Raw genomic sequence first — 23795 nt, forward strand, 5'->3', positions numbered from 1 at the left:
CCACTTCCGGGTCACAGGGTGAAGGTGTATGCGTGTGCTTCCGGGTCACAAGGGCACGCGGGGGGGTGCTGGCCGGCCCGGAACGTGGCGCGGGGCATGCCGGGAGGCGTGGGCCCACGGGGCGGCGGCGCCGGGGCCGGTCAGGTCAGGGCCCGTTTGCTTTCGGCGGCGCCGGGCCAGAGTGGGTGCGGCCGGCCGGCCGGCGGTGAGTGCGGGGGTCGGGGCGAGCTGGCGCCCGGGCGGCGCGGGAGGGGCTGGGGCGCGGGAGCCCATTGGGGCTGCACCCCCCCACCCCCGCGGGGCCGTTCAGTCTGAGGGGGCCATTCTGGGAGCAGTAGCCGGCCCGTGGGCCCGGCCGGGGGCAGGGGCTCGGGATGGTCACGGGTCTGTTGCCGCCGGAGCCCAGCCCAGCCCCTCCTCAGAGGCGGCCGGCAGCAGTAGCCCGCGGGGCTGCTGTCGCGCTCCGGCGCCCGCTCGCGAATCCCGCTGAACGGCCGCTATCAGGGGAGCCAGTCGAGCCGTCTCGGCTACGTCGCGCTTAGTCGCCGGCACTTTACAGCGCCCAGACATGTGCCCGGGTCTCCCGTGTACTAGTGCAGGGTTGGGCAAACTGGGGCCTGCAGGCCGCATCCGGGCCGCCAGCCCTTTTAATCCAGCCCTTGAGCTCCTGCTGGGGAGCAGGGTCGGGGGCCGCTCCGCATGGCTCCCGGGAGCAGCAGTACGTCCCCCCCTCTGGCTCCTATGGGTCAGGGCAGCCAGGGGGTCTGCTCTGCACGCTGCCCCTGCAGCTCCTATTGGCCAGGAACCGCAGCCAATGGGAGCTGCAGGGTTGGCACCTGCGGACAAGGCAGCATGCAGCAGAGCCACCTGGCCACACCTCTGCGTAGGAGCCAGAGCAGGGACTTAAGGTAAGTGCTGTTCTGAGCCTGTATACCTGAGCCACCCCTTCCCCCCCCCCCCCCCCCTCCAAACCCCTCGGTTCCAGCCCGGAGCACTCACCTACACCCCTCATCCCTAGCCTGCACCCCCAGCCAGAGCCCTCACCACCTTGTGCACCCCAACCCCAATTTCGTGAGCATTCATGGTCCACCATATAATTTCTATACCCAGATGTGGCCCTTGGGCCAAAAAGTTTGCACGCCCCTGTACTAGCCAGGTTCTGCTGACCCTCTATTAAAAATTCAAACAGGAACCAGTTTGGCTGAGAAGTGTTCGAAATGCTGCGTCGGAAACCAACCCGCCTGGAGCTGAAACTAGATGATATAGAAGAGTTTGAGAGTATTAGAAAGGATCTTGAGGTGAGAGTAAACCTTCTGGAGACACCCTGTATGGAAACCAGGTGACTGAACCCTGGTAATTCGGATTTGTGTATAATGGGGCTTGTCTGAGAATAGAGTCTCACTCTGCAGCAGTGTATGAGCATGTAGGTACCCCTCAAAAACCAACAGAAAATTTCAGCTAGTGCAGAGCAGCAGCCTTTTTACTTAGTGATGGTTCATGCACCGAGCATCTTACTCCTATGCTCTGCAGTCTCTGCGGCTTCCAGGTAATGTCTGGGTGCAGTTCAAGTTGGTTGATCATTTGGCTGCTGTGTATCTTAGACATCTGCTTCTTTCCTCTTCTCAGTAGTCGAGTGAAGTTGGGAGTCTTGATTTGACACTCCCTAAATTGGTAGCTTTGGGGCCTGTCATTCTCAATGGAGAACTCTGATCTTGGAACTTGCTTTCTTGGGACCCTAATGTTGTGACCTTCGGGGTATCTTGCAAGGCCTGCCTATCTGCTCAGGCTGTCCCTGAGGGGATGGGTGAGTGGAAAGGGACTCTATCTATTTTTGGTAGGGGGGGCAGAGGAGCATTAATGTAGATTTATCATTGTGTGAATGACATTTGTATTCATGCACTTGCAGCCATTGGGACAAGCATAATATTTACACTGAAAACGTAGAATGATGTTAGTTGGGAATCTTAGGGCTATAGGTGTGTATTAGTTCTGTGAAAAGCTCTGGAACGTCTTAAAACTTCAGAGCCATCAGAATCCCTTCCTGGAATGATAGCCCCATAGCTCAGAGTGTAACTGGCCTTCTCCATTTCTTCAGGGAATGGCTGTGCACCTGACCTTCCACTCCCCCCACATTTTGTGAGTAACTTTATCTCTAAAGACAGGTTTCAGAGTAGCAGCCGTGTTAGTCTATATTCGCAAAAAGAAAAGGAGTACTTGTGGCACCTTAGAGACTAACCAATTTATTTGAGCATAAGTTCAAATGCATCCGATGAAGTGAGCTGTAGCTCACGAAAGCTTATGCTCAAATAAATTGGTTAGTCTCTAAGGTGCCACAAGTACTCCTTTTCTTTTTATCTCTAAATGCATCCTGGGCAAGACTTGGCTTGACTGAGTCCCTTAACTTGCAGTGCACTGCCATGCACCTATGTGACTGTAGCATCATCCCTATTAATTGATGGTCATTTGTATACATGCAGGTTGTGAGGTGTCTTAATACACAAGTCACAGCATTAACACTTATGGCACAACATATTTTCATTAGGGCTGTCGATTAATCACAGTTAACTCATGCAATTAACTCAAATTAATTGCGATTAAAAATTAATCAGAGTTTTAGTTGCACTGTTAAACAACAGAATACCAATTTAAATGTATTAAATATTTTCTACATTTTCATATATATTGTTGTAATTGAAATCAAAGTGTATATTTGTAAAAATATTTGCACTGTAAAAATGATAAAATAAATACTATTTTTCAATTCACCTCATACAAATATTGTAGTGAAATCTGTCGTGAAAGTGCAACTTACAATTGTAGATTTTTTTCTTGCATAACTGCACTCAAAAATAAGACGGTGTAAAACTTCAGAGCCTACAAGTCCACTCGGTCCTACATTTTGTTCAGCCAATCGCTAAGACAAACAAGACTGTTTACAATTTACAGGAGATAATGCTGCCCTCTTCTTATTTACAGTGTTACCAGAAAGTGAGAACAGGCATTTGCATCGCACTTTTGTAGTTGGCAGTGCAAGGTATTTACATGCGAGATATGCTAAACATCCTTATGCCCCTTCATGCTTCGGCCACCACTCCAGAGGACATGCTTCCATGCTGATGACGCTTGTTAAAAAAGTGTTAATTAAATTTGTGACTGACCTCTTTGGGGGAGAATTGTATGTCGTCTGCTCTGTTTTACCTGCATTCTGTCATATATTTCATGTTATAGCAGTCTTGGATGATGACCCAGCACGTTTGTTTTAAGAACACTTTCATAGCAGATTTGACAAAACGCAAAGATACCAATGTGAGATTTCTAAAGATAGCTACAGCACTCAACCCAAAGTTTAAGAATCTGAAGTGCCTTCAAAAATCTGAGTGGGGTGAGGTGTGGCACATGGTTTCAGAAGTCTTAAAAGAGCAACACTCCGATGCAGAAACTACAGAACCCGAACCACCAAAAAAGAAAATAAACCTACTGCTGGTGGCATCTTACTCATATAATGCAAATGAACATGCATCGGTCCGCATGGCTTTGGAGTGTTATGGAGCAGAACCCATCATTCAGAGCTGTATGTCCCCTTGAATGGTGATTAAAGCATGAAGGGACATATGAATCTTTAGCGCATCTGGTGCATAAATATCTTGCGACGCCGGCTACAACAGTGTCATCATAACGCCTGTTCTCACTTTCAGATGACATTGTAAACAAGAAGCAGGCAGCATTATCTCCTGAAAATGTAAACAAACTTGTTTGAGCGATTAGCTGAATGAGAAGTATGACTAAGTGGACTGGCAGGCTCTAAAATTTTACGTTATTTTACTTTTGAATGCAGATTTTTTTGTACATAATTCTACATTTGTAAGTTCAACTTTCATGATAATGAGATTGCACTACAGTGCTTGTATTAGGTGAATTGAAAAATACTATTTTTTTTACAGTGCAAATACTTGTAATCAAAAATAAATATAAAGTAAGCACTGTATACTTCATCTGTGTTGTAACTGAAATCAATATATTTGAAAATGTAGAAAACATCCAAAAATATTTAAATGGTATTCTATTGTTTAACAGCATGATTAATCATGTGATTAATCACAATTTTTTTAATTGCTTGACAGCCCTATTTTTCATCCTTATGGCTATTCAAAAATATCCAATGAAATTGTTCAGTCTGTAAGTAGTTTTCCTGTAATGAAATCAGCTTACCTAACATTTTCCCTACCTTCACAGTTTGAAGGCTTTCCCTGTGATCAGTTGTCAGAGCTGAAATGGACATCTCCTTGACAGTGCTAACATTCCCTCCATGGAAGTTTCTCTAGTTTTCCATTGTCCTTATTTTTAGTTGATCACTTTTTCTCCCCCCGCCCCTTCCCCCAGAGTCGCAAGAAGCAGCGTGAAGATGTGGATGTAGTGGGAGCCAGTGATGGAGAAGGAGCTATTGTTAATGACCACAAGAGTCGAGAACAAATGATAAATGACCGAATTGGTTACAAACCTCAACCCAAACCCAACAACCGTTCCTCCCAGTTTGGAAGCTTTGAATTCTAGAGATTTGATGGCCTGCTACCTTCCACGGGCAATTGAGTATTGGACCCTGATGGGGTGTTCATCCCAGACAGTGCTGGCAGAGATGTTCAAAGGCTGTTTGGGTAGCTCTAAAGTTGGCTGGGATGGACCTGTGTTTGCCAATGTGTCTTGGGCTTTAATAGGGGAAAGTGCCTTTCCCTAAGGCTGGTGGGATGTGTTTTTAACCTGACTTGTTACTGTACCTCCAGAAACCCCTCTGCCCAGCCACTTTGTTTTAAATAAATTTTTTTTTTAAATGAGATGCTCTTAATGTATCATAAAATGCACAGAGGGGCAGGTAAAGAGGAATGGAAAACGTTAACAGCAGAGTTGGCCTCCTGTGGGGGAGAAAAATAGGAATCAACCGTGGCCACTGTCCCCATGGGAATTTGCACAGAGGCAAAGCTCTGCCTCCATGGAGCAATCTTTTTGGTGTTCTTAGAAACCCAGCTCCAAGTGGTGCAGGTGTGTGAGCCCAAGGGAGTAATTCAGAGAGGTGTCACGCACATTTTTATGGACTGAGTACCTGTGAGTGAAAGCCTCAGTATCTCTGCACACCAGGGGGAGGCAGGGCAAGCTTCCCTAGACACTGCGCTCATACAACTGCCTTACTGTTTACTCCCAAGTTGTCGAATCCTTGGCCTCTCCTGAGCATGCCACGAAGGGAGCCACGATGGCTGCTGTGTGGATTGCTGGTTTACAAGGAAATGGACCAGGCTTCAACTAATTTCACAGAAGTCATTTCATAGCCGCATTCAGACAGCTACTGCCAAGCTGAGGTGGATTTGAGGCTCAAATCCCTTTCACAATCCAATCTCCCTCTCCAAATACTTCCAACAGTATAAATGGGAGGCTGGGGAGGTGACTAACTTTGTGGGCTTTCTGATGAATAAGTTTGACTTGGACAATGGAAGTAGTAAATAATTAAAAGCCAGACAGATTAACTAGGCTGTAGCTGTTTGGAGAGGATTTATAGAGTGCTGAGGGGCGTTGGCTGTAAAGAGCAAAGGCCACCAATCGTAGCTGCATAGCTTAATGTCACAGACAAAAAATACCCCTAAATCGATTGTTTTCTGGCAGAGGCTGATCAGCAAAATATACAGGTCTGAGACAAAGGAAGGTTAGCAGTGCTAGGGTTAACTGGCTGCATAGCCAGCACCTATACCTAAGTGAGGTCATGGTCAGCTAAAGGGATGGAAAGGAGTACTTGTGGCACCTTAGAGACTAACCAATTTATTTGAGCATAAGCTTTCGTGAGCTACAGCTCACTTCATCGGATGCATACTGTGGAAAGTATCAAAGATCTTTTTATATACACAAAGCATGAAAAAATGGGTGTTTACCACTACAAAAGGTTTTCTCTCCCCCCACCCTACTCTCCTGCTGGCAATAGCTTATCTAAAGTGATCACTCTCCTTACAATGTATATGATAATCAAGGTGGGCCATTTCTAGCACAAATCCAGGGTTTAACAAGAACGTCTGGGGAGGGGGTGGGGGGTAGGAAAAAACAAGGGGAAATAGGCTTGAATAGAGACTGGGAGTGGCTAAGTCCATTATGCAAGGTAACCTAAGTTAATTGTATCCAATTTGCAATGTGGCTGATGTTATTAGGCCCTGTGATGGCGTCCCCTGAATAGATATGTGGGCACAGTTGGCAACAGGCTTTGTTGCAAGGATAGGTTCCTGGGTTAGTGGTTCTGTTGTGTGGTATGTGGTTGCTGGTGAGTATTTGCTTCAGGTTGGGGGGCTGTCTGTAGGCAAGACTGGCCTGTCTCCCAAGATTTGTGAGAGTGTTGGGTCATCCTTCAGGATAGGTTGTAGATCCTTAATAATGCGTTGGAGGGGTTTTAGTTGGGGGCTGAAGGTGACGGCTAGTGGCATTCTGTTATTTTCTTTGTTAGGCCTCTCCTGTAGTAGGTGACTTCTGGGAACTCTTCTGGCTCTATCAGTCTGTTTCTTCACTTCCGCAGGTGGGTATTGTAGTTGTAAGAATGCTTGATAGAGATCTTGTAGGTGTTTGTCTCTGTCTGGGGGGTTGGAGCAAATGCGGTTGTATCGCAGAGCTTGGCTGTAGACAGTGGATCGTGTGGTGTGGTCAGGGTGAAAGCTGGAGGCATGTAGGTAGGAATAGCGGTCAGTAGGTTTCCGGTATAGGGTGGTGTTTATGTGACCATCGTTTATTAGCACTGTAGTGTCCAGGAAGTGGATCTCTTGTGTGGACTGGACCAGGCTGAGGTTGATGGTGGGATGGAAATTGTTGAAATCATGGTGGAATTCCTCAAGGGCTTCTTTTCCATGGGTCCAGATGATGAAGATGTCATCAATATAGCGCAAGTAGAGTAGGGGCGTTAGGGGACGAGAGCTGAGGAAGCGTTGTTCTAAGTCAGCCATAAAAATGTTGGCATACTGTGGGGCCATGCGGGTACCCATAGCAGTGCCGCTGATTTGAAGGTATACATTGTCCCCAAATGTAAAATAGTTATGGGTAAGGACAAAGTCACAAAGTTCAGCCACCAGGTTGGCCGTGACATTATCGGGGATAGTGTTCTTGACGGCTTGTAGTCCATCTTTGTGTGGAATGTTGGTGTAGAGGGCTTCTACATCCATAGTGGCCAGGATGGTGTTATTAGGAAGATCACCGATGGATTGTACTTTCCTCAGGAAGTCAGTGGTGTCTCGAAGGTAGCTGGGAGTGCTGGTAGCGTAGGGCCTGAGGAGGGAGTCTACATAGCCAGAGAATCCTGCTGTCAGGGTGCCAATGCCTGAGATGATGGGGCGCTCAGGATTTCCAGGTTTATGGATCTTGTGTAGTAGATAGAATATCCCAGGTTGGGGTTCCAGGGATGCGTCTGTGCGGATTTGATCTTATGCTTTTTCAGGGAGTTTCTTGAGCAAATGCTGTAGTTTCTTTTGGTAACTCTCAGTGGGATCAGAGGGTAATGGCTTGTAGAAAGTGGTGTTGGAGAGCTGCCGAGCAGCCTTTTGTTCATATTCCGACCTATTCATGATGACGACAGCACCTCCTTTGTCAGCCTTTTTGATTATGATGTCAGAGTTGTTTCTGAGGCTGTGGATGGCATTGTGTTCTGCACGGCTGAGGTTGTGGGGCAAGTGATACTGCTTTTCCACAATTTCAGCCCGTGCACGTCGGCGGAAGCACTCTATGTAGAAGTCCAGTCTGCTGTCTCGACCTTCAGGAGGAGTCCACCTAGAATCCTTCTTTTTGTAGTGTTGGTAGGGAGGTCTCTGTGGATTAGTATGTTGTTCAGAGGTATGTTGGAAATATTCCTTGAGTCGGAGACGTCGAAAATAGGATTCTAGGTCACCACAGAACTGTATCATGTTCGTGGGGGTGGAGGGGCAGAAGGAGAGGCCCCGAGATAGGACAGCTGCTTCTGCTGGACTAAGAGTATAGTTGGATAGGTTAACAATATTGCTGTGGCCCCTTGTGGCAAGTAGTAGTTTAGAAAGTTTAGTGTCCTTTTTCTTTTGTAGAGAAGCAAAGTGTGTGTTGTAAATGGCTTGTCTAGTCTTAGTAAAGTCCAGCCACGAGGAAGTTTGTGTGGAAGGTTGGTTTTTTATGAGAGTATCCATTTTTGAGAGCTTGGAGTTCAGGCCACAAGTAAGTGACAGAGAGAGAAAGCTAGGTTACAAAAACTGAGGGAACTGAGTCTCTGTGTACAAGATTGACACTCTACTCCCTACTGGCTGAGCCTGGGGACAGAAGGCAGGACATGGGCCCTCAGAGACAAAGTTAACATCTCTGTCACCTGTCCAAGGTTGTTTCCCACTAGCTTTTGATGTATTAGCCATTCTTGTTCCAAGTAGCCGAAGTGATGGAGTAACCACCATTTTTTGTACTATATAGTGGCAATTTTTCCCTGTCTTAGTTTTGTCCTGCTACTCCTAGTTATAAACTCATCTATCATAGTAAATTCCTCTCCAGCATTGCTGTTCACCCACTTGAAACAGCTGTAGATTTATAGGCCCTCTGCTCAGGATGTATATAGAAAGCAGATTTTGGAGGAGGTTGTGCTAACTACTGTTCCTCTACTTGACTTTTCCCATCCATTGTAAGCTTACATGAACAGAAAGTTACCCTTTGGAGGCTGTTTTTCATGTGCTGGTACTGGTACTCAAGTGCCCCAGTAGATGCTGTTCCTTTTCTCCATTCTTAAACACAGCAAGCCTGGTACTCAAAGCCTCTGCAGTGTACTTGTCCTGTGAAGGTGGGTCGACTGGAAAGGGGCTGGGGGTAAGGCCACGTTGAGCAGTCTAGGTGCTGACTCCATAGGCCACTTACAGCTGGGTAGTTACTCCTTGTGGAGGCTGGTGGTGCCTGCTCTGGCTCAGTGCCCAGCTTCACCTTTTCCATGTTGGAGGTACATGTTCCAAGACACTTCCACCCCAGTAAAATGCAGTCTACTTTATTGACTAATTATATATAGGAGGAGCTCTATTTACATTTCAGACAAGTTGTTTCCAGAACAGTGAATTTAAAAACAATATCATGGTCCCCTGTAACCAACCCTGTGATACAGCTGGAATCAGCTATAGTTCAACTAAAAGGCAGTACCCCCAGTTGTTTCCTAAAGGCACTTAGATAAAAAAGCAACAAAAAGTTTATTTGCAACAGAATTCAGAGCCTAGGAGATGAGTGAACACTCTGTAATTCATCCAAGGTCACAATCAGGAGGTACAGTCTGAAAACAACATACTTGCATACAGCCCACCATACATTATCTTCAAGCATGTTAAATACATGTATCATTTAAGAACAATTATTAGTCATTGAAGGGGGAGGCTTTCCTCCAATAGAAGCCTAATGTCAGCATCAGGAGGTCTGCCTCAAACACTCCTGCAAAAGATTCCAGGCAGGAAAAGGGGCGTTACTAGAAGGTGCTCTAGGGAGGTTGGCAAATCAACCAGCCTGGGCCAGGAACATAGGGATGTTAGGACTGATGTACCATGTGGAGATTGTAACCCAGTAAGGGACATGGCTCTGTCAGTTTATTTTATAAACACACCACTGGATTGTCAATTTACATTTAAGCACAAAGGGTAAAAACTGGCCATGGATTGAAGGCTCATGAAAAGCCCACAGAGATAATAGAGGCATACTCATATTAAGTGAGCCTCAAGGTTAAGACTTGGCCCTGGCCACTCTTAGCAAACTTGTGAAATGCAATGATTCAGGCTAGTAAAGTTTGTGGAGATTGTAAGAGGGCAGAGTCTCATCAAGCTGAGAAAGCATGCTGCAGCCAGGGTAGGGTAGACAGGCACAATTCATGTATGGGGGATGGGGAAGAGTAGTTTTGAATTGTACTCATTACCGCTGCGCCCCTCTCTTCCTCTCCCAGCCTTGGCTTGACTAGCACCAGAACATACTTCACCCACTTGAGCCAGTGCCAGCCCCTCTGCTCTCAAATGCAAACTGCCTTCTGCTGTTTCCCAACCTGAGGGAGTGGAGGGTGAGTAATGTCACATTCAGACAGGAGTCTGAGGAGATAGGCCCAGGCAGAGAGAATAAGGAGCGAGACCCCATGAGTCTGAACCATACCAGTGCTCAGGAACACTTCTACAGGAGCACTGGGAACCAGTTTCCATGTCATGTGCACCCAACTAGCTGGCTTCCAAAGAGTTACACATTTCATAAACAGCAAGAGGAAGGATGGGCCAGTGGTTAGGACACTAGCTTGGGATACCAGGGACATGGGATCAATTTCCTGCTCTGCCATAGACATGCGACTTTCAGCAAGTCCCTCCGGCCCAAATGCACAAAGGTATGTGGGGTTCTAACTTCCAATGATTCCAATGGAAGTTAGGACTCTAAACACCTTTGTGGATCTGGGCCTGAGTTCCCCAGCTGTAAAGTAGGGATAATAGCACTGTCCTGTCCTACAGCATAGTAGGAGGCACGCAGAGATGAAGGTCATAATATACATAAGATTGTTCTTGCTGGATCTTTCTCCTAAGAAGACCTGTAGCTATGTCCCAGAACATGATAGAAAAGCTAACAGAACAAGGGACAGAATTGTATAGGAAGTGTCACAATGCTTGGATGACACAATGATTATACACCCCATGAACACAGGTTAATTGGCTCACCTGAAACAGAGCCACAAATGTGGCTAGAAGGAGTGATGGGTGAGGAAAGATTAAGCAGCTGGGGGTTGTCAAGTTTGGAAAGAGTCTGTGTCTAAGGGTGTATGAAATAACCAACATCGGCATGAAAACCACCTAGTCACTGCGTCCCATAAGAAAAAGGAACATCTCTAGACTGATCAAAGGAGACTGGTTCACACAGAGCTGAACTATGGAATGCATTCATGCTACTAAGCTCAAGGGTCAATGTGTAGAAGGATTAAAAACCAGACCCTGTCATCAGCTGTTTTAGGTTTCTCCAAAAAGCACTGAAGTTACTCAAACTTCAGGACATGGAACTGGGGGGCAGAAAGGACCCCCCCACACACACACAATCCCCCCCTCTGAAGTGCTATAGCAGGAGAGAATTGTTTGAAGTATATTAGGAGGCTTTTTCCTTCCATGATGCAGCTGGTACAGGCCATTGCTGGAGACAGGACATCAGTCTGGCTGGAACTTTGCTGCACTACTGTACCCTACCTAGTTTTCACTGTACATTAGTTACTCCTCAAGAGGCCACTCCTCCCACATCATCTTGAACATTTATTTGGGTCTGGAAAACACCAGGAGTGTAAAGGGAAAAACCTGCACTGCCAGGCATGGAAGAATGGAGCCAGGGGTCTTCCTTATCTCCCATCAAAATCCAGGAAGGGGTGGTCACATCTGATCCCCTTGATTTTCATTCACATGCTGATCAGCTACATGAAACAGCAAGAGCTGCAACTAAGTTCAGTGGGTGTTCGATTTTGGGGTAGACATTTGGTTTGACTTAGATTAGTCTCCCTTTGCTCCAGTTTGTGCTGCTCTACAAAGATGAAAAGCACAAATACCTTGTATCATCAAACCAGGGTCCCAGCTTTTTGAAAGAGTGGGTGACAGCAACGAGAGCTCAGGGCAGTAGGCCTGCCAGTGGCAATGCATGATAGTTCTGAAGTTTTCTTCTAAATGCTGTAGAGGAAGGTAGGTTTTTGTAGGGTAGCACACCTCGAGAACCCAACCAGAGAGCCATTGTACTAGGCCTGCACATGCTCACACACCCTGCCCCAGACAGCTTACAGGCTAAGGGAGCTTTTGACTCTCCGTCTCTCTCTGTACTGAAAGCTGCCAGAGCATGTGAACGTAGAGATACTCTTCTCAAAAGGACACACTGTTTATACGCTGCAGCCTAGTTCTCACATTATCTTGCCATAATCTCCCACCTATACCCCGCCCCTGACCCCCCCCCCCCCCGCTCCATTTATCACCCACCAGTCCTGGCACTGTTCTCCTCCTCTCCAGCAATTCAGGCACTTAGAGACTCTACAAGGAGTACACAGTGACAAAAGAAACGCTACTGCCAGTGCACCACAGCTGAGCCCATAGCTTTCTGGGACATTAACTGCTGTCAGCAGTTGCTTAAAGTAGCAGCAAACCACAATGTGCTGAGAGGTCAGTGGCTATTTGGACATGACCTGAACATGAGCTGGAGTTCATCTTGGGACTGATTCTAAGGCCGCACTGACCATGCATCCCATGGGCCAAACTAGCTTTTTTTCTTCTTTGCCTCTGCCATTTCTCACCCTCTGGTGATTTTATGTAATTTCAGAGCATCTGGGGATAGTAGAGTTTGTGTGGCAGGCTGCTCGAGACCACACAGCCCTGCCTCTCACATCACATTCAGGGTCTGTATAACAAATGGCATTTCTGTAGCATCTTTCATCCCAAAGTATCTTACAAATGAGGTAATCAACTCTGAATAGCAGCAGTTCTCCAGCTTTCCCATTCGTTCCATGACACTCTTTGGGAGAGACCCAGGCCACAGTATGAGAACCAACAATATACAGAGATCATGTCAAGAACCTGAGCAGCCATTTCACACCACACGGCCACTTAGGACAGGAGATAAGGGGTAAAATAAACAGTGAAGCTGCAAGGGGATTTGAGGAGGCAGAACAGCATTTCTCCCATCAGAATCAGGCCATCACACTCAGCTAACAGCCCACCTCCTACCCAGAAAACAAGGGCTCTTTAACAAGCGGTCAGGAACTCAACTTTACATCTCATCTCTAGCACCCTAGCAACACAGAATTCCCTAGTTACACAGTTTAGCTGTGACTCAGAGGGAAGACCACCAACTATTGAATCAACCCTGCTGCCCACAGCATCTGGGTATTGCCAGGGATCTCCCAGCAAGACCTGAACCCTGCCTTGTTCGTGAGATCTGTTGGGCTCCTAGCACGAGGGGCCTGGCTGGAGGGTGGGAAGCTCTCTTCTGGCTGCTATCCAGCTCTGACATTGGCATTGGTTGCTCCAGCACAGCCATGTTGAGAAGTTCCAGGTTTGGTGATTATGACAAAGAAGAGTACTCAGGGTTGAAACTCCTTTTACTGACCCTACAGTCTCTTATCCCCCAACCCTCATCTAAGAGGAGCAAGTTTTAAGGCTGCTATATCCTCCCTATACAAGTTTGGTTCTTTACCTGCCAGCCCAGCCAAGGAATCTCCAGAAATGTCAACCTTTAATAGCTTTCTTCGTGTCACTTGGTTTAACCGGAAAGAAAAAAGAAATCACAATATTATAAACAGTCAGAACAATAGAGCCAGCTGCTGACAATTTTCACTGAATGACAAATCTGAGTCTCTAACAGCACATGGCTGCAAATCGAGATGAAATCAGCAGGGCTTCAATGCTTTATTTAAAGTCTCTTTCTGCTACTTAAAAATGTGATTGCTGATTTGCATTTGGGAGTACATTTCCATGATCAGTAAGCCGAAGTGGCCAGTTTGAAATGTTCCTGCTGTTCATAGCTGAGCAGAGCAAAGATACAGCAGAAAACCAGCAACATTAAACACACCTGTATGCTTGAAAGCGGCCCCAGGCTGGCCCAGATACACATAGATACAACATACCCACAGGAGTTAATAAGAATGGTGCACACTTCTCGGAGCAGACCTGAGCCCATTAGGCCTCTGGTGATTTACCAGCAGCACTCTGTAATTTTGTGGACAGAACTTTCTATAAACTGTCCCAGAGGGTGTGGCTGGCCCAGAGGTCAGTCATATCCCCGTCTCCATCCCCCAGGCATTAAGCACAGAATTTTTTAGAAAATTAAAACAGCCATTGTCACATACTGGCGCCTTTATCGAACATTCATAAAACCCCCCAGATCTGAGCATTTATTCTTTAAAAATAAAATGTTTTAAAACGACATTTCAATAATCTTGTAAATTTCTACTTGCTATGTAATTTCAATCAGGGAACAATCTACAAATGCAACATAAATTGTGGTCAAGGGTGGCTCTGGTGTGACCCCAAGAGCTGGTCCATCTAGTGTGGGTGCCAGGTTGCTTGGTGGGAAATCCCCAACACCAGGAATCCCTGTGAGCTGCCCAGGCAGTGTCCTGACTAGGACATTGGTGGTAAAACACACACTGATTTTCATGGTTATTGTTGGTTCTCAGGCAGCCGGGGAATGATCCCCATTCTCCTGGTGACTGCAGTTAGAGTGAGGGAAGGGGTAGAGAGAGGCTCTCACGCTGTGTCCAGCATTAATGGCAGTGCTCTGTGATATCCACAACAACTGCCTTTTTCCAGCTGAAGAGGAAGTAGCCAGTGCCTGCGCCTGCTGCCACGGCTATGCAGAGGTATGCGTTGTAGGTCATGAAGATCAGCATGAGGAAGTAACTGACCACCACTTGTATGATGTGCAGCACTGTCTGCAGGAGATGAGGGAAGCTCAGCATCTGTTGTCTGAGGAATCAGAAAAGGACGACCAGTCAGTGAACAAGAGTCACAGGATGGGAAATGCAGGGTCCCCAGAGAGAGAAAAAAACCCATGGGCTGGAAATGCCAAGGTGGCCATGAAACACCAAGAGAGATGGGACAGTAAAGGGCAGAGATCTCCTGTCACATGTATACGTCATAGATGATTGCAACGTCCTCCATGAAGCTGGCTGCTTTGTAATAAAAGCCGGTTATTCCTTGATAAGGAATAATGATGTTCACTGGGTGATCAAAGCTGCTAAGGTTTGAGGGTCAAAATCATTCCAGCTCGTTTTACTACCTGGCCCTCACTGCCAGCCACACAGGGCAGCTTGTCTGCAAACAGAGGCCTTGACCACTCATGGGCACAGAAAGATCCTTTGGTTCCTTATGTAAGAATAGACAGAGAGTCTAGTGTCCTAGCCAAATTCAAATCTGGAAACAGCATCCCACCTCCCTACGAGCTTCCCCTGCTTTTATTCTTTGTTTCCCCTTCGTTAAAAGGGCCTCACGTGGCTGGTGAAGAGTAGCTGTTGCATTCCCTCCCCCCGCCCGAAAAGGGAGCTGCAGGTTCCCTGTATTTATAGTTTGTATAGGATGAAGCGTGTACAAGCATGAAGTTAGTTTTACTGCAGAGGACTATTTGATCTGCCTAGAATTTTCTATGTTTCAGTTTTCCCTGTGTTTTCTGCTGAGATGAGCAGCGTTTGTGTTAGAAGGAAAGTGGATTCTTACCCGACTGTTTTGTGCGTCTCCATCAAAGTGGTGCCATTTGGTCCCGGGACAGGCATGGAGTTGTAGCGAATGCTGACCTGTGATTTACGGAGCAGACTCTCCCGGGCTATTTTGAGGCCCTCATAAAACATGGCTAGGAAGAAGACTGCGACGAAAGCACCAGCCATTTCTGATAGACAGGAAAGGACAGCACAAGGTTACTGACTGCACAGAATGAGTCATCTGCTTCAATCACACAGAGAAAAGCACCTAACCATGCAACAAACAGCTCCCACTACACAGGCCAGATGGAGTGCGACGTCCAATTCCATAAAGTGAAACTCTCAACCACATTCGCTAAGGCTTGTGCAACACCTGAATAGTGACACAGGAGTCATCTCATCACCTTCAGCCTCTGCGCCCCAATTTCCAACCTGTTAACCACCTTGCCCTGGACATTCTAGGAACCTCTGACCTCATGGGATGGGGTCATTCACACAAGACTGCTAAGTAGCAAGCCTTTGGTTTGGCCTGGGGTGAGCAGCAAGTCAGCCGATTTGCTAACATAGCTGTACTAACCTCCAGGTGTATTGATCACCAATCCAGAAAACAGCAGCGGCACGTTCTTGTAGCTGAAGTGGAAAGTCATCTCCTGGCCAAGACAGAAAAATCATTTAAAACCTCAGCAAGATGCCTAAGCTCCAAGGGAGGGAGACAGAGCTTCACAGAACACAGACAAGCCCTTAGGACGTTAAATGGAAGGACTTTGTGCCGATAGAACTAGAGTTAACCTCGGGGGCAGTCCATTCTGGTCAGTAACTAAGTACATAGTTGAAATAACATTCTACAGCAGCGGTGGGCAAACTACGGCCCGCAGGCCACATCAGGCCCACGGGACCATCCTGCCTGGTCCTTGAGCTCCTAGTCGGGGAGGATAGCCCCCGGCCCCTCCCCTGCTGTCCCCCCTCCCCCGCAGCCTCAGGTGGCTGGCTTCATCTTGGCAGCGGGGCTGCGAGCTCCTGCTCCTCAGCAGCATGGTAAGGGGGCGGGGGCAGCAGGGGGTGGGTTGGATAAGGGGTAGGGGGACCTGGGGGGCAGTCAGGGGACAGGGATCAAGGGGTGGAGTTTCTGGGGGGGTGCAGTCCAGGGACAGGGAGCAGGGGGGGTTGGATAGGGGGTGGGAGTGTGGATAGGGGTCAGGGAGCACGGGGGTTGATGGGGGGGGGGAGTTGGGGCAGGCGGTCCTGGGAGGGGGCAGTCAGGAGACAAGGAGCAGGGGAGGGTTGGATGGATCGAGGGTTCTGAGGGGGGCAGTCAGGGGACGGGAAGTGGGAGGTGAATAGGGGGCGGGGGCCAGGCTGTTTGGGGGGCACAACCTTCCCTACCCGGCCCTCCATACAGTTTCACACCTCGATGTGGCCCTCAGGCCAAAAAGTTTGCCCACCCCTGTTCTACAGCAAACCTAGTGTAGCAGAAACACAGACTGCAGTGCTAGGTATTGCTGTGCACACTCCGGTTACAGCTGTAACTAGTCGCTTGTCCATTTGTAACAATTTTAATTGAAAAGTCACTGGATTTTACTCTAAAAGTTCTCAAGCAGCATTTTTCTTACTTTGCCTATATGTAAATTTCAATCATCATCAATGGATTTCTTTTGTCAGTTTGTGTGTGCACGGTGATTAAAAATTATCCATAAAAATCTCACCCTTCAAAGCCTACCTATAACTTAAATAAAGGGCTTTTATTGTTTTGTTAATTTCTTTTTAAAAGTGATTCCACATAGGTCATTAAGGTGTGCCCAGTGTGTTGTCTGAAGATGCAAGGTTCTGTGGCGATGCACCATTGCTTTATTTTTCAGGGTTAAAAAGATCTAGTGGATTTTCTCCCCTCTTTGAATCTTACTGGCAGATGTTTTCAGGTTATTAAAAGATGACAATGTAAATTAAACAGAAAACAGAGAGAGAGGATGCTTCTTCTTCAGGCAACTAACAGAAGTTACTAGATCACAGGCCCTGGTTCTCATAGGGGACTTCAATCACCCCGATATCTGCTGGGAGAGAAATACAGCAGTGCACGGACAATCCAGGAAGTTTTTGGAAAGGGTAGGGGACAATTTCCTGGTGCAAGTGCTGGAGGAACCAACTAGGGGCAGAGCTCTTCTTGACCTGCTGCTCACAAACCGGGAAGAATTAGTAGGGGAAGCAAAAGTGGATGGGAACCTGGGAGGCAGTGACCATGAGACGGTCGAGTTCAGGAGCAGAAGAATATGGGATGGGATATGAGTTACCACAGAGAATTCTTTCCTGGGTGTCTGGCTGGTAAGTCTTGCCCACACGCTCAGGGTTTAGCTGAGCGCCGTATTTGGGGTCGGGAAAGAATTTCCCCCCAGGGCAGATTGGCAGAGGCCCTGGGGGTTTTTCACCTTCCTCTGCAGCGTGGGGCACAGGTCACTTGCTGCAGGATTCTCTGCACTTTGAAGTCTTTAAAGCACAATTTGAGGACTTCAATAGCTCAGACATAAGTTAGGGGTTTGTTACAGGAGTTGGTGGGTGAGATTCCATGACCTGCGTTGTGCAGGAGGTCAGACTAGACGATCATAATGGTCCCTTCTGACCTTAAAGTCTATGATTCTATGATTCTCCTCTAAAAAAAACCCCAAACAACAAAGAAAGCCAAACCAAATTAAACAAAAACAAAACCCTGCAGCAGCAAGTCTCAGAGCCTGAGTCAACTCAGTGTGGGTCAGCTAACTCAGGCTTCTGCTATGGGGCTAAAAATAGTAGCATAGATATTCCTGTTTTGGCTGGAGCCCAGGCTCTGATACCTGGTGGGAGGGGCAGGTTGCAGAGTCCAGGCTCCAGCGGAGTAGGAATGTCTGCACTGCTATTTTTAGTGCTGTGGTGTGAGCCCGAATCCACTGATCTGGGGTCTGAGACCGGTGTTGCATTTTTTTTTTTTGTAGTATTGACGAGCTCAAAATGTCACTCTGCTGTCAACGCTAAGCCATCAAAAGTGACAAAAGAATCTGCCATGAACACCTTTTCTAAATCTCCGCCTGCTCTGAGGTTGTTTAAACCAATTCGCTACAAGTCAGCAGGAGACAAAAGCATCAGACAGTCAGATGCCAAAGAGCTACTTTGTTTAAAAACAAAAAAGAAGCTAAACCCTTTTAACAGTTCAAATATGTCAAATATGTTATGTTGGGGGGAGGGATAGCTCACTCAATTTGAGCATTGGCCTGCTAAACCCAGGGTTGTGAGTTCAATCCTTGAGGAGGCCTGTCAAGGTTCCTTCCCCACTCTGAACTCTAGGGTACAGATGTGGGAACCTGCATGAAAACCTCCTAAGCTTTCTTTTACCAGCTTAGGTTAAAACTTCCCCAAGGTACAAACTATTTTACCTTTTGCCCTTGGACTTTCACTGCCACCACCAAACGTCTAACTGGGTTTATTATTGGGAAAGAGTCGTTTGGAAACTTCTTTTCCCCCCAGAATCCTCACCAAAACCTTGCACCCCCCTTCCTGGGGAAGGTTTGAGAAAAATCCTCACCAATTTGCATAGGTGACCACAGACCCAAACCCTTGGATCTTAAGAACAATGAAAAAAAAAGCATTCAGTTTCTTACAAGAAGAATTTTAATAGAAGAAAAAGTAAAAAGAATCACCTCTGTAAAATCAGGATGGTAAATACCTTACAGGGTAATTAGATTCAAAACATGGAGAATCCCTCTAGGCAAAACCTTAAGTTACAAAAAGACACAAAGACAGGAATATCCATTCCATTCAGCACAGCTTATTTTCTCAGCCATTTAAAGAAATCATAATCTAATGCATATCTAGCTAGATTACTTACTAAGTTCTAAGACTCCATTCCTGTTCTGTCCCCGGCAAAAGCATCACACAGACAGACCCAGACCCTTTGTTTCTCCCCCCTCCAGCTTTGAAAGTATCTTGTCTCCTCATTGGTCATTTTGGCCAGGTGCCAGCGAGGTTATCCTAGCTTCTTAACCCTTTACAGGTGAAAGGGTTTTTCCTCTGGCCAGGAGGGATTTTAAAGGTGTTTACTCTTCCCTTTACATTTATGACAGGGCCATTTAGGGATCTGGGGCAAAAAAAAAAAAAAATTGAGGATTGGTCCTGCTTTGAGCAGGGGGTTGGACTAGATGACGTCCTGAGGTCCCTTCCGGCCCTGGTATTCTATGATTCTATGTTCAGATCTCTGTAGAATCTGATGCCATGTCTTCATGTACAGTGGCACAGCTGTACTGGTACCTCTGCAGCGCATCTAGTGAAGACACTCTGTGCTAATGGGAGAGAGCTCTCGCGTCGGCACAAAAATACCACCCCTGCAGGCGGCAGAAGCTGACGTAGCACCATGCACACTAGCGCTTTTGTCAGTGTAATTTATGTTGCTTTGGGCGGTGGAATATTCGCACCCTTCAGTGATATACGTTTTGCCGATATGGGCGGTAGTGTAGAGAAATTCCTCAGCTTTAACAGGACTGGAAAAATATGGAGCTGATAAAATTTGTTTCAAAAGTTAAGGCGTATACAAAAAATAAATCTTCTACTAAGATGCTTGGTCTTTGCTCTGAGAGGCTACCCAGGTAGCCCAGAGGCACATAGCAGCTGCATTATCAGCTGATTTAACTGGAGGGGTGGAGAGGAAGCTTTGTAAAGTCTGAAACACAGGTGGCTGTTAACGACCTGGAAAGCTCACTGCATGGTGACCTGTACATTTCAGGCCTCTGCTTTCCCGGTGTTATTTTCCCTATTGGCACACAGCCTCTTATTTTCAATAGGGAACTATTCTAACTAAAAGGCTTTCTGTTGAACCATCCCAGCAGACGCTGACCCAACGCTTTTGATTCTCTAAATCTGAAGAGCCCAGCTAGAGTCCTGCTATTTACACATGATCTAGACAAGTTCTGAATTCATCTCACACACATCATAACTTTTATAAAAGACTGAAAAATAAGGAGATGTTTGCTGTTGTGTATGGAATCTGCAATGAAGTTAGGACTGGTCTACACTAGAAAATTAGGTCAGCATAACTACATCACTCAGGGGGGTGAAAAATCTACACCCCAGGCGGCGTAGTGAAGCTGACCTAATTCTCAGTGCAGACAGTGTTAGGTTGACAGAAGAATTCCTAGCTACCACCTCTTGGGGAGGTGGATTACCTACGCCAATAGGAGAAACCCTGCCATTGGCATATACAGTGTCTTGAGCCCTAATCGGATTTTTCCTCCAACATCCCTTAATGTGTATAACTTCTCCTAATTAGCAAATGGGGACAGACACTAAGCAAAGCTGCAACATGTTACTCCTCTCCAGAAGGTGCTGGCCAACTGCTTGCATTCAGCAATTACCATGAATCAAAGATTTAGTGAAAACCTGCACACACTCTACAATATAGATGAGACAGCTTCACAGAAAAGAGTCCTGACTCCACCAGCCCACCAGAAATGCAGGGTGAGTGTCTGGGCTGGTACCGGCAGGATTCGGGAAGCTGTATTAGCAGGGAGGGAAGTCACTCATCTCATTCCCCATGGCAAACTGGACAGCAGCCAATGCCAAGTGAGTGGAACGGCCCCTCTCTCCAATGGGCCATAGTATGCAGGCTCCACTTATGGGAGCAGCATCTGCAGTGGCTGCCACATAACATTTAGTATGAAAATGGGTGCAAAGACACAACTCTCAGTCCTAGGGGGAGGAACAGTTTGTACTGGGAAAAAGCAGTACAAATACCAGAAAGCTAGTGGAGTCAGTCAGAAAGGTATTTCCACCTGTGGTGAACGGAGAACAATGGAGACAGGCAGCTAGGGTGTATTAGAGGGAAAGTTTCTGTCTCCCTCTGCTGGCAAGAGGGCTCCTATGCCCTCCCCCAATCAGTAGAGGAAACAAGATGGCGACTGACACACAAACTGGCACCCACCAAGATACTGCACGCTCAGCATGGCACTGTCCTGAATTCAGGGCATGGGGGTGAGTTAAGGAATGGGGCTGGTTACTTTGAGTCAATCATAACTTAGATCCTGCTCTCATTTATTACAGTGAGTGTTCTTTACAGAGCCCGTTAATGTTCTTGCTAAGAGCTCAGATGAAGAGTTCTATTTCAGGGATTCTCAAACTGGCGGTCAGGACCCCTCAGGGGGTTGTTCGGTTCTTACATGGGGGGTCGTGAGCTGTGAGCCTCCACCACAAACCCCACTTTGCTCCAGCATTTATAATGGTGTTAAATATATAAAAAAAGTGTTTTTAATTTATAAGGGAGGGTCGCACTCAGAGGCTTGCTATATGAAAGGGGTCACAAGTACAAAAGTTTGAGAACCACTGTTCTATTCATTTCCTTTTGTCTATAGGAAAATCCCAGTAAGGAAAGACCACACGTTCTTTGGTCTAAATGACTCTGAGCAGCTATCCCAGCAAATGGCTAGAGAGGCCCTTCCAGAAACACTAGGAGCATGTCTTCTGCTCACAAAAGGTAGGGTGCCAAGCATGCAGGCTACCTGGCTTTCTGCAAGGGAAGCACAGTTTGCAATAAAAGGAGCCCAATTCTTGAACACATTTCTTATGGCAGAATGTCCTCTGGGGAAACTGCCTCTGTCGCCTCTCCCAGCTCCGACACAAACCAGGGCAGGACAGATTTTCATGTATGTTAGCAGCTGCCACTGAAGACAGAACAGCACATTTGGGGCAAGCAGCAATATCAGAGGATTTAAAGAATCCTTGTAGAGAAACACCCCTCAGGAAGTGAGCTCAGCAACTGGGTGAATGGATTTAGTGCTATTAAGTCATGCCCTCCCTGCAGCTAAACGTTAATAAATAAGCATTTTAGAAAACTGATTCTGACTCCTGGCTACAAAGAGCCACCTGTTCAGGGAGGCAAAAGTCTTTGGACTTTGGAAACCGAGCTCAGATTAAGCTCTGGATGATGCGTACTTTTCTGGACTTCACTTACCATCATCATCATCCCTTCTCCATGATTGTGCCCCGGTGATGTTGTAGGGTGATGATGTTCCGAGGTCGGATGATAATGCTCAGAGGTGGATTCCATGGAGCTGTTCATCACATGGTTTGTGTGGTGGCTGGACATCTTTACTGCAGACTTGTCAATGATGGCGCACGCAGGACAGTGGGAGCCTTGAAGAAAGATGGAATAATGGACGTTAGGGCAAGAGTCACAGGAAACACTTCCCCAAACAGAAGGCAGTTTCTGTTGTCCACAAAGAAGAAGTCAGGCCTCCAACAAGCCGCACCCCGAGAACTACTGTCCGAGAGATGTGGCTCATAGCCTGGGACATACCATCCTCCCTCAAGCTCTGTACACAGAACTCAAAGCAAATGCTCAATTTCCAATGAGGTGTGTTTCCATTAGGTTAATTTCTTTAATATCTTTGCAACTCTCTAGTGGGTGGCAAAGTCACTACCCTGAAGAGCCTACGATCCAATTGAGAAAACATGCAGCAGGGAAGAAAGGATCATTTTTAATTCATTAAGTGAAAAAGTCTCCTCTAAACTCCAGACATCAAACATGCAAAAGCTGACTTCTGTTGCTTCAGAATCTAATTGCTCCCAAGCCCCATTTTCATTGCATCTATCAAAGGATCAGGCTCACAGTTCTCTTAATTGGCAGCCATGCATTTGATTGGGAACAGGTCTATCCAAAAATTGCATTAGTTTGGGACAAGAGTTACTGCTGATGGAAAGGTCTGGAGCAGCCCCAGGCAAGCCAGTCTCATTTCCACAAACTTTCGTTCTTCACCTCTCCCCTCTAATTACTTTAGGCATAACCTGAGAGAGAGAAAAACATACAGAAGGCTGCAAATCCAAATCCATTAAATCTGTTTACTGCAAATCAAGTGGGTCTGGACAGGCACTTTAGAACAAGGGGAGAGCAAATAAATGGTTAATGGTGGTCATGGTTTCTCCCTCTCCCTGGGGTGAGGTGCCTGTCACAGGAGCTGATCTCAAAATGCTCTGCAGAGTAAAAGAGCAAAGGCAGAAAGGGATTAAGGGTTAGAGGAGATGAAGAAAGGAGCTGGAGTGTCGGGTGAGGCAGAGAGATATAGAGAAGGAGACAATTTATACCTCATATCAGACATTGAAGTGAATGATATAGCTAATGTAATCTAATGGGCGGAGAGGGGAGAAAGAATCCCTCTTTCCATACTTACTATTCAAACCCAAGGGTTTGGCATGAGGAGTACAGAGGCCACACAGGCATGATCAGACTGTGAGCAAATTAAGGGAATATTAAGGGCTAGTGCAAATAGCAGAAGAAAGTCACTACTGTATCCTCAGCGCTCTCGCCTGGGAGCAAGCATTACAGGCGGGCTCAGTGTTTATTTGTTCAATGCATTAGAAGTGCCTATTGCCTCATCTACATGCACATACAACTGTAAAATTTCAAAGCCATAGAACCAGAGTGGAGGAAACACACACACACAAACACACACCCCCAAGCTTCAAATCTCTCCTTCCCAAGCAAAGGGGCAAACAACTACACAGCCCTGTATATTAGGTCATACAAGAGACATGCTGCATGGGCACTGCAGAGCAACCAGGGCCTTGGGCATAAGCACGGTGCCTCAAATAGACTGGGACTCAGGAGACCTGGGCT

At 46.8% G+C, this 23795-nt stretch overlaps 2 protein-coding genes across 6 annotated transcripts in view; one reads left to right on the top strand and one right to left on the bottom strand.

Annotated features, from left to right (window-relative positions):
* On the top strand, positions 1 to 4829 carry CDC26 (cell division cycle 26). Of its 2 annotated transcripts, none has more exons than XM_043530641.1 (3): positions 1 to 106; positions 1190 to 1298; positions 4381 to 4829. In XM_043530641.1, the coding sequence occupies exons 2-3, from the start codon at positions 1218 to 1220 to the stop codon at positions 4549 to 4551; spliced, it is 252 nt and encodes an 83-aa protein (XP_043386576.1). In that variant the 5' UTR covers positions 1 to 106; positions 1190 to 1217; the 3' UTR covers positions 4552 to 4829. The 2 variants fall into 2 exon arrangements, with proteins under 2 accessions (XP_043386576.1, XP_037735372.1); XM_037879444.1 differs by having other exon boundaries at positions 49 to 205.
* Positions 4830 to 13361: 8532 nt separating this feature from the next.
* The window catches only part of SLC31A1 (solute carrier family 31 member 1), a 44564-nt gene continuing 34130 nt past the window's right edge, over positions 13362 to 23795 (bottom strand). For all 4 annotated transcript variants that reach the window (XM_037879442.2, XM_043530637.1, XM_043530638.1 and 1 more), the window contains exons 2-5: positions 22134 to 22315; positions 15750 to 15822; positions 15192 to 15360; positions 13362 to 14444 (exon numbers count right to left, since the gene is read on the bottom strand). In XM_037879442.2, the coding sequence (XP_037735370.1) occupies positions 14243 to 14444; positions 15192 to 15360; positions 15750 to 15822; positions 22134 to 22268 (579 nt within the window). In that variant the 5' untranslated portion in view covers positions 22269 to 22315 and the 3' untranslated portion in view covers positions 13362 to 14242. The remainder of the gene's footprint in view (positions 14445 to 15191; positions 15361 to 15749; positions 15823 to 22133; positions 22316 to 23795) is intronic.

This window comes from Chelonia mydas, chromosome 16 (genome assembly GCF_015237465.2).
Source record: "Chelonia mydas isolate rCheMyd1 chromosome 16, rCheMyd1.pri.v2, whole genome shotgun sequence".
NCBI classification, from domain to species: domain Eukaryota; kingdom Metazoa; phylum Chordata; order Testudines; family Cheloniidae; genus Chelonia; species Chelonia mydas.

What these genes read in the sequence shown, in the direction of transcription:
- CDC26 (XM_043530641.1), top strand. Translation starts at nt 1,218, where the DNA reads ATGCTGCGTCGGAAACCAACCCGCCTGGAGCTGAAACTAGATGATATA. An exon ending in GTATTAGAAAGGATCTTGAG is followed by an intron (nt 1,299 to 4,380) that starts GTGAGAGTAAAC and finishes CCCTTCCCCCAG; the next exon opens with AGTCGCAAGAAGCAGCGTGA.